The 16,710-nt window shown below is 41.3% G+C and overlaps 1 protein-coding gene across 5 annotated transcripts in view; it reads left to right on the top strand.

The window, feature by feature from the left end:
• The first annotated feature begins 4,268 nt into the window (after positions 1-4,268).
• Positions 4,269-16,710, top strand: part of KLHL3 (kelch-like family member 3) — a 110,571-nt gene continuing 98,129 nt past the window's right edge. For 2 of the 5 annotated variants that reach the window (XM_005881005.2, XM_014529120.1), the window contains exon 1: positions 4,271-4,811. In XM_005881005.2, coding sequence (XP_005881067.1) covers positions 4,756-4,811 — 56 coding nt within the window. In that variant the 5' untranslated portion in view covers positions 4,271-4,755. Of the gene's footprint in view, positions 4,812-16,710 lie in introns of all 5 variants that reach the window. The other 3 variants (XM_005881002.2, XM_014529121.1, XM_005881003.2) reach the window with 3 other exon arrangements.

Genomic DNA, 16,710 nt, shown 5'->3' with positions numbered 1-16,710 from the left:
CTCCATAAAAAACTGTTAGAATTCAGTAAAGTTGCACAATACAAAATTAATACATACAAATTTGTTGTGTTTCTCTACACCTCACATTTAAAACAGGGGTAATAGTCCCTTCTTTGGTGCGGATTTAATGAGAGAGGTACTGATGTCTTGGGTACTGAATCTGGCTCAGAGTAAATAAACAAGGGATGGGAGCTGTTATTACTATTCAGGGGTTGTTATCTTAAATCAAAGGAGATGAGGGACATGAAACACTTTGTAAGCATTAAAGTGCAACACAAATGTCATGGGTGAGTCTCTTGTATCTACTCAGGGCATGGTTTCTTCTACCCTCAGAGGAAGAGTCCTGAGGGAAGCCAAGCTTTACTCTGGATAAGGTCCTGTTCTGTTTACCTTCTGACATTTTTGGGCTTCAAGTTCATTTTCAGTTTCTGCCTGGCTTCCTGGGCTAGGGCACTATAAGCACCTATAGGTAGAGTCTACTCATCAAGTGGTCCAGGATCTGAAGGGAAGTTTTGGCAATATAGATGTGGGTGGGCCTTAATTTAGCTCTGGCTCTGCTGGTCATTGGTGACCTGTTGGTAATAGTCATTATTGGAAATGTGGAAATGGCTTCAGGAGAGGCCCATGGCTGTTCTTCCTGGCATAAGGTATCCGGCTGACTTCTTTTTAAAAAATATATTTTATTGATTTTTTACAGAGAGGAAGGGAGAGGGATAGAGAGTTAGAAACATTGATGCAAGAGAAACATCGACCAGCTGCCTCCTGCACACCCCCTACTGAGGATGTGTATGCAACCAAGGTACATGCCCTTGACTGGAATCGAACCTGTGACCTTTCAGTCCGCAGGCTGACGCTCTATCCACTGAGCCAAACTGGTTAGGGCGCCGGCTGACTTCTTAACCTCTGAACCAAGGACTCACAGAGGAGTAGTTTGGTAACAATGGCACAGGCAATGCAAATAATAGCTGTCAGTGGTTACTGAATGCTTAGTATAGGCTAGGCTCTCTGCTAAGTGCTTTATATACTTTTACATTGAAACCTAACAACCCTGGAGGTAGGCACAATTATTATCTATTACAGATGAGAAAATTGAGACTTGCAAAGTAACTTGCTGAGGGTTATGTTTCTGGTAAATATATTTGGACCCTAGTCTGTCTGATTTTAACGATATGAGCTCTTTTCATTGTTCTAAGTAGATTTTGAATTTAGCTGTGTATTAGAGTCCCCTATGAAGTTCATTAACACTCTTGTTCCTTGGGCCCTAACTCTATAGGTGTGAGGTGGTGCCTGGCCCCTGTAGTGTTTTCATTTTCTCAGGTTTATTGAAGTATCATTTATATAAAATAAAATTCACCCATTTCATCTGGTTTGATTAAATGTAATAGTTGTATACAATTATGTAAGCATCAGCACAGTCAAGATATGAAACATTTCCGTATCCCTAAAGAGTTTCTTGTGCCTTTTGATTCCCTGATGCCTACAATATTTATCAGCTGGGCAGATGGATCTGCTGCACAGTTAGGTGTGGGACCACTGTACTGTGTTAAGGTGCCTGCACATGTGGGGAACTGAAGTCCTGGAGAAGGAGGGTAAAAGCAAGAAAAGAAGAAAAAAGATACTTAAAAGGAAGAATGAGACCAGGAGAATATTATGCTAAGTGAAATAAGCCAGTCAGAAAAAGACAAATAACCATATGATTTCACTTATATGTAGAATCTAATGAGTAAAATAAACTAACAAACAAAATAGAAACAGACTCAAAGATAACAAACCGACAGCTGTCAGAGGGGAGGGGTTGGAGGACTGGGTAGAAAAACAACAGTATAGTGATTGTCAGAAGGAACAGGGTGGGGAGGTAGAAGAGGGTAAAGGGGGGATAAATGATGATGGAAACATTTGACTTGGGGTGGTGAACACACAATACAATATGCAGATGATGTGTTATAGAATTGTACCCACAAAACCTATATAATTTTATTAACCAATGTCACACCAGTAAATTCAATTAAAAAAATTTAAGAATGATTGGTCTTCTAATTCTCTCCAGATAAACTATGCTGTACTGACTACTTGTGGCGAGATAGAGTGTGTAGCAGAGAACTTTCTAGACCAAATCCACAACCACAAAATTTCTTCTAACATGGTTCTTCCTGAGCTGCATAGAGCTGAAGGATCCTGAACAAAGCTGCTTTGGATGGAAAGGCGAGGCCACTATTGGTAAGCTGTGGGAGGAGGCTTGAGTATGAGAAGGAGAGCTAAGAAGGGGGTAAGGCACTACTGCTAGGCTTCCAAGGGTGGGACCTCTTCCTTAGGCAGACACTATTTTGGTTCTTTTAGCTTTCCTCCATTGCAAGAATTCATTAGCAACTTTTCTTAATCTGAAGTCCATTCAGGAAGGTTACCCTAGAGCAAACAGGTTCAGGTTGTGGCCCAGAAAACATTTGGATAGTGAGGTAGAAAATGTAAACCGTAGCCCAAACTAGAGACGATTAGGGCAGGAACTTTGTGCCAGCAGTCTGGAGACAAATTCTTGGCCTAGCTCTGGCCCTGGTTTTACTAGATAGTATTTTCTTGATTACCTTCTCTGAATCGTCTCTGTCCTGTGTACTTCTTGTGGATAAAGTGAGTGGTGTAGATGGTAGTAGTATGGTTTCAACACATACATTGTAGTGATAGTTAGCATGGCAAAAGTAGATTGCAAAGAAAAGTCTGTAAAGTTTTAAACTGCTCCTCAGTAGTTGTAATATTGAAACCTGAATATGTTCAGCCCTTGTATATTTCCTTTCCTGGCCTTTTTTTTTTTTTCTTTCTCTCTGGTTTGTTAGATGTGACATTTCCCTCATTTCCTGAATGGTGAAGTTGTGAATGAGGGTATGAAGTTGTAAAAGAGAGATTCCTCTTATTTTTATGTCCTTTTTATGAATCACCCAGTTGTCTTCCTGGTGGATATCTGCACTTTGGCACAGATTCTGGGATTCAGTTTCCTTATTTGTGATGTTAGCTACTCCTGGTCTGTGTGCTTTACTTCAAGAGGAAATATCTGGAGTAGAGCCATAAGACTGATTAGAGGAGGAAGAGACAGAGCAGGCAAAAGATGAGAGGAGTATTGTGAGAAGAAGTGGTGATACAGGGCTGATGGGTGTAAATAAGACCACCTAGGTTTCTTCTCATTTGAGAAAGAATGAATTTGGGTAATGGCCTAATCTAAGAAGGCCCTGACGTATCAGAGATAATCTTTGAGAATAACATCCTAGCCAGTTTGAGTTCAACAGACTAAATTAAGTTTAAATTACTCTTAGTTTGTATTACCTCAGTGCCCCTCCTTCCCGCCTTGGTTTCAGGGCTTTGTAGCAGTGAAAAAAGGCCTAAATTATAACAATAATAGATTTATAGAGCATCTCTCATACTTTCCCTGAAGCATCCTACAAAAAATTAGAGTCCAATAGATTTTCTCCTTAAAACAATCTCACGGGTTACTCTAATGAGAAGAAAAATGGAACATTAAGACATTTTTTTTTTTACACTCATTGTGATTTTAGAGGTGAAAGGGACTCTTGAAATTGTCTGGTCTCATCCTGAGATGAGGGGCTGAGGTCCACAGTGAAGAAAAGACTTGCTGAAAGTCACTCAGATAGCTAGTGGTAGTGCGGATCTGGAGAAGCACAGGTGTGACATGGAGGGTCCCAGAATAGGGATGCCCAGGTGTGATTTCCTGAGGCATCAGGGAAGCTTCTAAACCCATTTTTGTGCAGAGTCAATCATCAGTGGCTGATTGCCTTAGTTACCGCTAAGCCTCTTGGCTGTGGCTAGGACACAGACTGGCCTCCTGCCTCCCCAAGATTATGTTTTAGAGTTAAGTTAGTCTAAATTGAGTCTCAACAGCTGGAGTTAACAGGGTGTGAGATACTTAGGCTGGAGATGGGAGTCAGTGGGAGACTTAGTAGATAGAGCACAGCTTAGTCAAATTTCAATACGACAGACTTTAGGAAGCTATTTTAGGTTTGTGCTATGAAATTTGGCCTCTTGCAGTAAAATGGGGTTTGTTTCATTTTCACCTATATCTGCCAGTTTTCTTTTCTAATTTCTCTGTGCATTCTTCTCAGTTGTATCAGGCTCTTTCCCCCTAACTATTCCCTATCTATCAGACTCTCAGAGCTACTGTAGATTTTGGGAGAAGGAATTGGAACATGAGCTGACCTACAAGTCAATTTCCCCAGGTGGATAAACTCCACTGCAAGCCTCAGAGGGAGGGGCCTCCTCATTCCAGCAATCTGGCCGGGCTGACAGACTCATAGCTGATGGGGGCAGGGGAGGAGGTGGGGGCCAGTATTTCTTGGGCTAGTGAATAACTGCCTGAGTCTTTGCAGTCTAGGCAGAGAAGACGCGAGTCCTTGGGGTAGGCAAGTCGCCTGGGCTGGGGATGCCTGGGCAGATGTGGAGGCAGTTGGAAAGGTGGCACCGCAGTTGGGTTGCTGGAGCTGCGCTGTTCCTAGGAGACGGAGGAGCAGCAAGCCTGCGGGGGAGGGGGAGCAAGTGGGTTGCTGCTTTTAGCTGCTGAAAGGACTGCAGGGAGCTCTGGGTAAGACATTTTCTGTTGCTGTTGCTTCTGCGGTAGAAGCTGCCGCTAGTAAGTCAGAGGAAGGAGGATCGAGAGGGAGGAGGCTTCATTTGCAGCCATGCTGAATCACTGTTGCTGATCAGATCTCCTGCTGGTTGGCTGCGAGAACCGAGAACAGAGCTAGGATCTCCGGGTGCATGCACAATTCAGCAGCTGCCACTCCCGCTGGGCCTTGCACAATGGAGGCTGAAAGGTATGTATGTGCAAGTGTGTTGTGTGTGTGTGTAAGTGAATGTGTGCTCGTGCGGCAGCCACCAGCTTTTGTGTTTGCATTAGCTAGGCAGGGTCGGAAGGAAGACCTAGCCACTGATGGATCCCAGCGGGAGGCCGAATAGAGCAGGGAAGCCCCTTTCTCCAGAGATTAGCTTCCATAAAGGCAGGTCTGGATTTGCTGGGCAGCGGAGCACCCTGCGAGAGGACTTCCTGGCTGGTGTTTGGGAATAGTTTCAGCATGGGCTGAATCAGGATTGCCTTTCTCAAGGCATTTCCCTTTCCTGGCTACTTTCCCGGGGTGTTTTTTCTTTGGTGGTGTGTGTGTGTGTGTGTGTGTGTGTGTGTGTGTGTGTGTGTGTTGATGTTATAGCAGGGCTGGCCAGGCATAGAGTGATTGCATTTTCACACTGAAGTGCTCAAATCTTCAGGAACCATGTTATGGTAATGTCGTTCCTAAAAGTGTTGAGTGTGTGTGAGCGTGCGTGCCTGCGTGCGTGCCTGTGTGCCTTTATACGCACACAAATTCAGGTAAGAAGGAGAGAAACCTATCAGATGACACTCACTCTGATCTGACTTTCATTGGCATTGAAAAGTTTATAAATGATACTGGGAGGTGTGTTCTTAAGAGGAACTCTTGCTTCTTTACCAGGGGTTTCTTATGAAATAGGAATCAGCAATCTGTCGAGCAGGATCTAACTAGTAAGGGTTTATTTCCTGGCAAGCACATGTTTATAAATTTTAAACTATTATCTGGGGATCTGATTCTTTTACTGTGAAGGTGCCCAGTGCAATGCATGGCGGGTCATTCCTCTGTGTGCCAAAACATCTCATGTTGTGCCAGCCTCTTCATTCTGCATCTGCAGCTGATAGAGAACAAGGCTTGTCATTTCCTCTAGGTGAGATGGCAGCAGGGAGGGGTCAGGTCATGCAAGTGCACACTGAGGGGAGGGCTGCTGCTTTGAGTTGTCGGTTTGATGCAGATGGTAACCCGCTGGTTAAATAACAGGTTTAATTAAATCCACACTGTCTGGAGAGTACCGCAATAAACACTTCCTTTGCACAGATTGCCCCAACTCTTGCACCTCGTGGTGCAGAGTGATGTCATTAAACATCTCTAGACCTCATGAGGCCTGACGTGATTGCTGGGTGTTCTCTTTTCTGAACAGGCCTCAGGGGCTGTCTTTCTTTCTTTTTTTCTTTTTGTTAATCCTCACCTGAGGATATTTTTTCCATTGATTTTTGGAGAAAGTGGAAGGGAGGGAGGAAGGGAGGGGGGGGAGGGAGAAAGAGGGAAGAAAGAAGAGGGAGGGAGGGAGAGAGAAACATTAATGTGAGGGAGACACATTGGTTGGTTGCCTCTTGCACCAGGGCTGGGATTTGAACGTCCAACCCAGGTACATGCCCTTGACTGGGAATTGAACCCACGACCCTTCAGTACATGGCCGATGCTCCAACCACTGAGCCACATCTGCCAGGGCAGGACTGTGTTTCTTGATGTGACTTCAAGAGTCTGGGGCTTTTTGGACAGAGTATGCTGCTGGTGCAGTATGTCCCTGGATGCTCTTTGCAGTAAAAGCATAGTGTTGGACTCCATGTAGCCTGTTTCCTAGACTTGGGGCAGAGGTGGGCAGTGTCTTCACCTTTCTGTTGTATGGCATCTAGCAGTAGGGTCGGGTGATGTGAATGGAGGTTAGAGGTTCTGGACCAGGCCTATTTTCTTGACTCATGGTATAATGGGCTGAAAGGTCCATGTGAGACTAGCAGCAGCAGATCACAGTACTGCTTCCCAAGCATTTTTGGGCACCTAATGTGTTCCCAGGACTGTATTATGAAATGTAATGGGTCCATGCCCTCAAGGAACTCTCTTGTATTTCAATATTCAGTGCCTTTCAGCTGGCATGGCTGATGTCGTTTGCTTTATAACACCTGGTTTTTGCATATGTTCTTATGCTTTTCCTGTATTGGAGACAGAGAGTAGCGAGAAATACAAACTGAGCATCTTCCAGCATTCATCAGGTCACTCAGCTCACTATATTTTGTTTCTACTCCAGGACCAACTTACCATGCCAAGCATTTGTCTTCTGAAATCTCAGCTTTTCTAGTCCCAGCTGATGCTCTTCTGAATTCCAGTATCTCTCAGTATCTCATAGTTGGGAACCGAATAATAGATGAAGCCACCAGAATTTTTGTGCTTTTGTTTTTTATATCTTATAAGTCCCCAAACTTGGAGACAGGTCCTCAAGGACAAGGATGGTACCTATACCTCTGAATAGTCCTCAGTGACTGCTCTGTCACTGCTCTGTGACTGCGTGCATAGTAGGTCCTGGATAATAATTTGCTGATTAGTTGATAACTTCTGTGGGAAGCTCTGATAATTAAAAAGCAAGCTGGTTAGAGAGGAGATTGAAAACTTTTGGCCAATAGGTTCATCTTTAGATATCGGCCTTTTTATCTCAGTACGGGTAATTGACCCTATGGAATGCTTTGAGGTAGGAGAGAACTGGGGAATTAGTCTTGTTTTACAAGTTCCCTGAGAAACCCAGGGTCAGAGAAGCTGAGTGACTGGCCTAGGATCACATGTCAAACCTCCAGAGACTGGAGGAATCCTGAATCTGGGGCTTGTTCCACACTTAACCTGATGAAGCTTAATTGGGGCTGTGTTTAAGCATTAAACATTTTCAGCCAAGAGATTTTTAATGAACAATTTTCTTTCTTTGCCATAAGGGTATGAAAATAACTTCTACCTTTAAAGGCTATTAATTGAAAGCATGGGCTTTGGAGTAACAGATCTTGCAGTGAATCTACTTCATAAACTGTGTGACCTTGAGTGTGTCACATTTCTTCAGAAATAATTTTTCTTTTTGGTGCAAAAGGAGTAATAGTATTTATACCTCATGGGGTTGTTGTGAAGATCAAATGAGAAAAAATGTATAAAGCACCTAGTCAAGTTTTTCTGGAACAGAGGAAGTACTCAGGAAATGCTAGTTGCTGTTATCATTGGTATTCATTTATTGACCTGCTGAATCCCATGACTCTACTGGGATACTAACATAACTTATTTTAGGGCCTTCATATATTTGTCATCCAAAGCAGATTATGTGGGACCATTCCCATGAGAAAATTAGGGAGAGTTTATCAGGCCAGGATTTTTTTATACCTAAACTATCTTCTCATAGTCAGATGTAGGGGTGGCATTTCTTCTTCTAGGTTTCAACAAGACCTACCTCAGTCCTCTTTTTTTATAGACTCCCTGAGGTTTGGAACCACTGAATAAACCTTTGTTCAGGCCAAAATCTTAAGAAGAACCTGTGAATTTACACTCATTTTTGTTGTATCCTGCAAGCTCTCCAGCTCTATGGGTCCTTCTGAAGCTGTTTCCCATCTCTCTGTGTGAAGAATTGCTGTGGCTTGGTTTGTCAGAGGAAGATGATTCTGTCTTCTGTTTTGCAAAGAAAAAGGTTCTCAGTTACTACAGTGATAGCATGTGTGTGTGTGTGTATGTATTTGTGCGTGCGTAGAGCAGATAGACATTGAAAATGGCAGTTGCTCTTGCTATTGGGATTTTATTTCAGTTCTGGAAATCATACTTATGGATGAATTAAAATAAATTTCTGACTTATATGAGATACCTAGAGTAGTCAAATTAATAGAGACAGAAAATATAATAGTGGTTGCTAATGGTTTGGGAGAGGGAGGAATGGGGAGTTATTATTGTTTAATGGGTAGAGTTTCAGTTTGGGAAAATGAAAATGTTCTGGAGATGGATGGTGGTGATGGTTGCACAACAACATAAATGTACTTAATGCTTCTGAAATGTACAGTTAAAGATGGTTAAAATATAAATTTCATGTTATATATACTTTGCCATAATTTAAAAAATTATTTTCAGGCCTAGTCTCTGGCATATCTGCAAGAGTTGCAGAGAACCACAACTTCTGGAAGAAACATCATAAAAAGGGGAAGTTGGTTGTTCGTTTTTCTTAAAATTGTGGTTTCCTTCATCGGAGGCATCAGGATGCCCCTGCTTGAGGTGGGCCCCAGGCACCCAAGATTATGCCATGAATTTGTGTAAACAGTCCTCAGAGGGAGAATGGCTCATCTTTACTGAGGGGGGCCTGCTCCTGGACCTTGGGGAGCTTTGGACAGGACGGAGCATATCTCTTTGCCCTTGATCCAGGAGCAGATAGATCATATTTTCTGAGAAGACACAATTTAGAGAACTGATGCTCTCTAAAGGCTGGGTTTTGCGATGCTAAGTAAAAAATGCAGTCAAGATCCAGGGAAGAACAAGTGTTGAGCGCAGCACTTAAGCTTTTTCTTTCTTCCCACAGCACTTTGCTGAGTCCTCTCCTGCCTCAGAAGTCGTGGGTAGGAACTTTTGAAGAAATTTTTGAACATCACTGTTGCCTGAAGCAGATGTGCATTTTACCCATGATAATTGAAATAAAATTTTCCATTTTGGAAAAACTTTTTGGTGAAATAAGGTTTTCAACTGCAAAAAAACCCTCAAAACAAAACAAAACAACAACAAAAACAATCAGTGACAGAAACCACATAGTTTCCCCATACTCAGGTTTGGGTTTTTTAGGATCTTGCTTGCTAGGTTTTAGATTATTCCAGATCCAGACAGAAACATTTTTGGATAACTTTTCTAAAGCAAGTTCTTTATTTGATGAAATTTGCCATTGTAGAACTGACCTAATTTTTTTCAGTTGCTAGATGAACCCTAGAACTAGGTTAGCCTGAAAAGAACATTAATAAACGATATAAAAAATAAATTGAACATGCTTTGTTCTCAGATTCCCACCTCCCCCATTAAATAAGTTCTGTGGTTCTCAAGCTAGGTATCTGTAACTTTTTATAATTTATAAGGACTTTTAGAGTCTCAGCACAATTTTCCTGGACTTTTCTTTTTAATTTATGAATGTCTATTGTAGCCTTTATCAAAACTACACTCATGGAAAAGCTCAGTTTTCCTATTCAAACCAAACAGAAGTTTGGCTTCCAAAATACCACATAACAAAGGGTGTGCTTTCTTTTAGTTTTTCTTGCTCCTTGTCTAATTCTGTCTGAACTCAAGCGGTTCTCTTGTGCTTCACATTTTTACACAGCCCACTTAAGAGATTTTTACCCCTGGGTTTTGAAGGAAGCAGTCTGTGAATTGGACCCTTAGGAATGTGATTAGTAACATACCTGTTCTTGAGCTTGATTATAAGAATGGCAACAGCTGCTGGTTGGCTTTGATGAATTATGGTGGGCTTGTGGGAAAATTCCAAATTCAATACAATGAATAATGTTGACTCCAGTAAGCGCTGCAGTTTCCCGCAGTCCGTGGGGTGAGGTAGTGCTGTGTCACAGGTCCTAGAGGATCCAGTCTTTTCATTCGGCCTGGTTTGGCCGCACAGTGAAGAACCTCAGAGAGTAGGACATAAGAAATGAGCCCCCTTGGCCTGATAGGCTGTGCACATTATCCCAAGTCAGTGGTCATTCCTTGTGCTTTAGGGTTGGGAAACATGCTAGATCTGCAGTTTGCCCAGATCCCTGTAGGTTCCAAAATCCTAACTTGTCAGCATTCTATTGCTGCCCAGACTTGGAGAAGCAGAGTCAAGCTGATGAACTCACAAGAACCTGGCGTACAACAGTTTGTTAATTTGCCGTGAAAACTATTACTGGCAAGATGTTCCTGAGGGCCTGCCACCACTTTTCTTGCTTCCTGAAGGAGAACCATGGGGGAGGCTAATTTGATCAAAAGGCTGCATAGTAAACTAGGAGCTAAGTTATGGCACTTAAGCTTTACACACGGATCTGACCTGAGGCTGAACCAAATGACTATGTCTGATAATTAAATCATTTTCTTTCCTGGATAGTGTGGGGTGAGTGGGACCAAGGGCTTTCTCTCTCTGATTCTTGTTTTTTAGTTTCCGTTTCTAAAGGGTGCATTTTTTTTATGAGGGATTTTAATGATTTGGGATAGTTTTATTTTTTTCTTATTTTTTAAAAAAATAAGTTTTTATTGATTTTATAGGGAGGAAGAAGCATCAATGATGAGAGAAAATCATTGATTGGCTGCTTCCTGCTCGTCCCCTACTGGGGATTGAGCCCATAACCCAGGCATGTACCCTGACTGGGAATCGAATCATGACCTCCTGGTTCATGGGTCGACTTTCAACTACTAGCGACACCAGCCAGGCTATTTTTTCCCCTTCTTTAAGAGACTTTGCCTTTCTTCTGTCTCATCTGTAGCTTGAATATAATGTGCCTGATCTCTGTGTATGTTGCCCAGTATCAACCCACTCTGCCTAAACTTTATTTGCATCTCTTGAAGCCTTTGACAGGCTATGTAGTTCCTAGCTTCAGCAGCATTTCTAAGGCTACCCTTTCCTCTCCTCTTTCATACCCTGCATTCGTTGGAGCTCCTCATCTGACAGATCCCCCAAATACCTCTGCACAATCAGCCTGCTCAGAGGCTTTTCTGTTTCCCACTTTGCTGACTTGCTATCTAGTGTCTCTTCCTTTCCATTCATTGGCTGAATTTTCCTCAGCGATGGAAAGAGCCTAAGAACTGACACAGTAAACAGCAATAGAAACTATTCTTGCTGCTTCCCTTTTCTTTAGTTGATGCTGGCTTTCTCTGCCTCCGATCCTCCTGATTCTGTATCACCAATACAGGGAACCAGACAGCTAAGAAATAATTCCTCAAATCCCCCATGGGGAAAGAAGGAGGGGAAGTTGAGAAGGATAAAGCCATAATTATTTTTATAAGGGGAAGTGAAGAAAGACGGAATAGTTGGTAGTTATACCTCATTTACTTACCCATTCCTTCATTTACTCAAATAATCATTTATTGAGCACCTGTCATGTGCTAGAAGCTAAGAATAGAGAAGGAAATAAGACACCATCCTGTTTTTCACGGAGCTCAAAGTTGGGTGAGCAGTGTTGTGCTTGAGCCAACAATCATCCACTTGCAAGAGCTGCTTATTAAATTTTTAGGAATTTTATGAGTCAGTTTTTAAATACAACTTTTATTAAAAATTAAATTATGTAACTTAATTATATTAAAAACAAGTGTAATAAACACTCAAAACTCATCACTTCCCATTTATTTTACTATGATCTTTGTCTCTTGACCAGCAGTCACCAACTGGTGGTCCACAAGGTCCGAAAGATTGGCAACCACTGTCTTGGACTATGTCTTTTATATCTGTATAGTGGAAATACTATATGGCGATATAATGATGTGTTTGCTGCACATTTCTTCCCACCTCCATATACTCAGTGACAGTGTGTTGGTAGATTGAAATATGTTGTGGTGGGAGTATTTACACCATGGAAATTGGCAAATGTTAAAAATTAGGGCTCCCTTCCTTGAAACCAACTGTTAAACATTTCCAGCACATACTGTGTGGGGGAGACAGAGAAGTAAGAGATAATTACATTATTATATAGAGGGAGGCACAGAGTACCATGGGAACACATAGGAAGGAAAATTAATCTAGTGCAGCGGTTCTCAACCTGTGGGTTGCAACCCCTTTGGCGGTCAAACGACCCTTTCACAGGGGTCGCCTAAGACCATCCTGCATATCAGATATTTACATTACGATTCATAACAGGAGCAACATTACAGTTATGAAGTAGCAACGAAAATAATTTTATGGTTGGGTCACAACATGAGGAACTGTATTTAAAGGGCCAGAAGGTTGAGAACCACTGATAGTGGGTAGTAGAGGATGATAGGAAGATCCCAGCAAGAGGCTTGAAGGGCTGAAAGGAATGAACTAGACATCAGGGAGAATGGGGATAGGGCAAAAGAGCCTGGTATATTTAGGCAGTTGCAAGTATTTTTAGTACTACAGTAACAAGAAGTCTTCAGGGAAATGATGAGATTATGAAGGGCCAGGCTAGGTCTCTGAGATTTGTTCTAGATAGAACATGCCATGCTTACACTGACATTCTGTGAAGATCACTCTGGAGCCTGGGAGGAGGTTATCATAGTAATAAAACAAGAGATTATGATGGCTTAGACCCATGGTCGGCAAACTGCGGCTCGTGAGCCACATGCGGCTCTTTGGCCCCTTGAGTGTGGCTCTTCCTAAGCCTTAGGACAGTGATGGCGAAACTTTTGAGCTCAGCGTGTCAGCATTTTGAAAAACCCTAACTTAACTCTGGTGCCGTGTCACATATAGAAATTTTTTGATATTTGCAACCATAGTAAAACAAAGATTTATATTTTTGATATTTATTTTATATATTTAAATGCCATTTAACAAAGAAAAATCAACCAAAAAAATGAGTTCGCGTGTCACCTCTGACACGCATGTCATAGGTTCGCCATCACTGCCTTAGGAGTACCCTAATTAAGTTAATAACAATGTACCTACCTATATAGTTTAGGTTTAAAAAATTTGGCTCTCAAAAGAAATTTCAATCGTTGTACTGTTGATATTTGGCTCTGTTGACTAATGAGTTTGCCGACCACTGGTAGACTGAGGTTGTAGTAACAGTGACTGAGAAGGGAATGGCATGGAAAGATATTAAAGGACATAGATATGATAGGACTATGGCTGTATGTGAGGGGTGAGAGAGAGAGAGAGAGAGAGAGAGAGAGAAGAGAAGAGAGAGGAGATATCAAGGATGACATCCCAGTTTCTGCCTTGGATAGGTGAGTGGGTTGTTGGTTATGCCTTGGTGATAGAAAACACAGAAAGAAGAGTAGGCTGAGGGAAGGTGAGGAGTAGGCTGAGTTTGCCCAAAGAAGTGTGTGTGTGTGTGTGTGTGTGTGTGTGTGTGTGTGTGTGTATGATTTTGGCTGGGTCTGAGTAGGGTGAAAAGTATGGGCAAGAGAGGAGAATATACCTCAGGATGGTTTATGTTTCACAGGTGGAAAGGGGGAATCCACCAGACTTGTTTGGTATCAAGAACTGAGCATGCTGGAGATTGGGCCTTGAGAAAGTGGAATTGGCTATCTGTTGGGGATGAATTAGTTAAGATCTGGTATGAATGGAGGGAGAAAGGTATAGGGGAGGGAATGGTGGGATCTAGCAACTCTGTCTGAGCATGTGATCCTAGGCTGAGGCACGTGTGTGTGTGTGTGTGTGTGTGTGCATATATTTATGTACTATATTGCTGGAGGGCATGGGTTGTGGTGGAAATAACTTGGGCTGATTCAAGTCAAGGACACCTGAGCTCAGATCCCATCTCTGCCACTTATTATCTGTGATCTTGTACAAGATTCTTAGCTGCTCTGAGTCCTTAGATCCTCTCCTTACTTAAGAAGTTACTTAACTTCCTATTCCCTGGAAGGCCAGTGAGTTGCCAAGAAGCTTGTATTTTCCAGAAATGAGATATTCCACCTCAGACTTCCTGTGTCTTCACACCCAAGGGGAGCAAGGGATGATAGAGACCTTGGGTTCCTTTTGATGTCAAGCCTTGCCTTTGCATCAAGGATGGAATGAGGAAACCAGATGTCCTTTCCTTAGCCAGCCCTGTAGTCATCAAGTTGTTCTTTTAGGGAAGCTTCAGTGTGAATTGCATTTTGTTGAAATTTAATCCTCTGATAACAGACAATCTATGATTGAGAACTTTGGTAAACACAGTATTTTTAACAGGGATATGTCATTATTGGGCCATTCTGGAAGGCTGGAAAGTGTCAAGAGCAACACAACAAGGAAGAGTGAGCCATCCTGCCACTAATCATACTGGAGATTGTCATTGCTTCCAATATGTCTCTATTTGGTCTACATCCACTCCATGTATGAGAAATAGAACTAAAATGTCTGTCCACTAGGCTTTTATTAGTTCCCTGTTAAAAACCTTCAGTGGTTCCCTGATCGATACCAAATGACAGTTTCTCTTCCTGGCTTTTAAGTCTCTCTACAATTTGAAAATTATAATGAATATTTGTGCAGTGTTTTATAGTTTTCAGATTTATCCCAGGAATGCAAGTATGGTTTAGTATTAGAATATATATTAACATTATTTACCATATTAAAAGAATAAAAGGCAAAATTCACATAATAATCTCATTAGATTTGCAAAAACATTTGATAAAATTCAGTATACTTTATGATTAAAGAACAGTAATATACATGAAAATTTTCTTAATTTGATCAAGAAAGGGCATCTACAAAAATCCTACAGCAAACATACACAATAGGAAAACATTAGAAGCATCTTTAACATCAGGAGGATGAGAAAAATATTCATTAGCACACTTTCTGTTCAACATTGTGTGACCATCCTAGCCAGTGCAGAATTTCTTGCAAAAAGAAACTAAAGCCCTAAGAATTGGAAAAGAGGAAAAACACTCTTGCAGTATATGCAGGCAATGAGGTTGTTAATATAGATCACCTAATTAAATCTTCAGACAAATAGTTAGAAATAATAGAAACAGTTGGTAAGGTGGCTAGATATAAGATCAGTTTGCAAAAATCAGTTGCATTTTATAAACCATAATAATCAGAAAATATAATTTAAAATGACATAATTTCCATTATAAAATAGCAACAAAAATCATAAAGTGAATAAATATAATGATATATGTGTAAGGTTCGCCATGCAGAAAAATATAAAAGTTTGAGTGACATTAAAGAGGACCTAAATAAATGGAGAGATATTTCATGTTCATGGATTGGAAGACACAATATCAGAAAGATGTCAGTTCTATTTAAATTGATCTATAAATTCAATGCAGTTTCTATCAAAATCCCATCAGAGTCTTTCATAGAACTTGACAAACTGATACTAAAATTTGTATGAACAAGTAAAGAGACTGGCATGATCAAAACACATCTGAAACATAATAATAGGATTGGGGACTTGCTCTATCAGATATCAGGCCTTATTATGGAGCTACAGAAATAATGTATTATGGGTACAGAGGCAGGTAAACTGACCAACGGAATAAGTTAGTGTCAAGAAATAGATCCCTGTATGTTTGGAACTTTGATAGGGACCTAAGGTGGCATGACAATGACAGATGAGTGGGAAAAATAAGAAGTAATCAATAAGTGGAACTTATGGGGGAAAAATTAGATCCCTTTTTCACATCATGACACAAAAATCAACATCAGATAATATAAGGGATTAAATATCAAAAGTAAAAATGTTAGTAGAAAATAAAAACTATCTTTCTGGCTTGGAGTAGGGAAGGACACTAACAATAAATTATGCTTGTGGGATTTCTTACATGAAGTTTTTCATCTTTACTCGGTACTCCCTCTTCCTGATCACATTTTCAGTTTTGAGATGTTCTTTATCTCCTTAAACACGACTCTAATCATCTGCCTTTGTGCATCTTTATATTTATTGTCCTGTGCTCAGCTAATTTCTTTGCACTCAGAATCCAAACAGTCCCACAGTTTAGATGCCTGTGGCTTACATTTACATGCTGAACTGAAGGTAAGGAAGGAAGTCAAAGGAGGAGTCTGTCATGGTCAGATGAGCTGTGGGTCTGGGGCATGTTTGATTGTATTTGAATGTTAACAAATCCCAGTGTGAGATCTATAGAGACTCTCAGTCCTCTGGAACATTCTCTTAACTACAGCATTCCCTTTCTCAAGAGTTTTTTTTTAAAAATAAATCTTTATTGTTCCGATTATTACAGTTGTTCCTCTTTCCCCCCCATAGTTCCTCTCCAGCCGGTTCCCACCCCACCCTCTGCCCTTACTCCCCCACTGTCCTCGTCCATAGGTGTACGATTTTTGTCCAGTCTCTTCCTGCACCCCCCACACCCCCTTCCCCCCGAGAATTGTCAGTCCACTCCCTTTCTATCCTCCTGATTCTATTCCATTCACCAGTTTATTCTGTCCATCAGATTTTTTATTCACTTGATTGTTAGATTCACTTGTTGACAGATATGTATTTGTTGTCACTTTGTTGTT

The sequence above is a fragment of the Myotis brandtii genome, unplaced genomic scaffold (assembly GCF_000412655.1).
Source record: "Myotis brandtii unplaced genomic scaffold, ASM41265v1 scaffold668, whole genome shotgun sequence".
Taxonomy (NCBI): domain Eukaryota; kingdom Metazoa; phylum Chordata; class Mammalia; order Chiroptera; family Vespertilionidae; genus Myotis; species Myotis brandtii.
The sequence above is the reverse complement of the archived record's forward strand: the minus strand, read 5'-3'. Positions and strand labels throughout refer to the sequence as shown.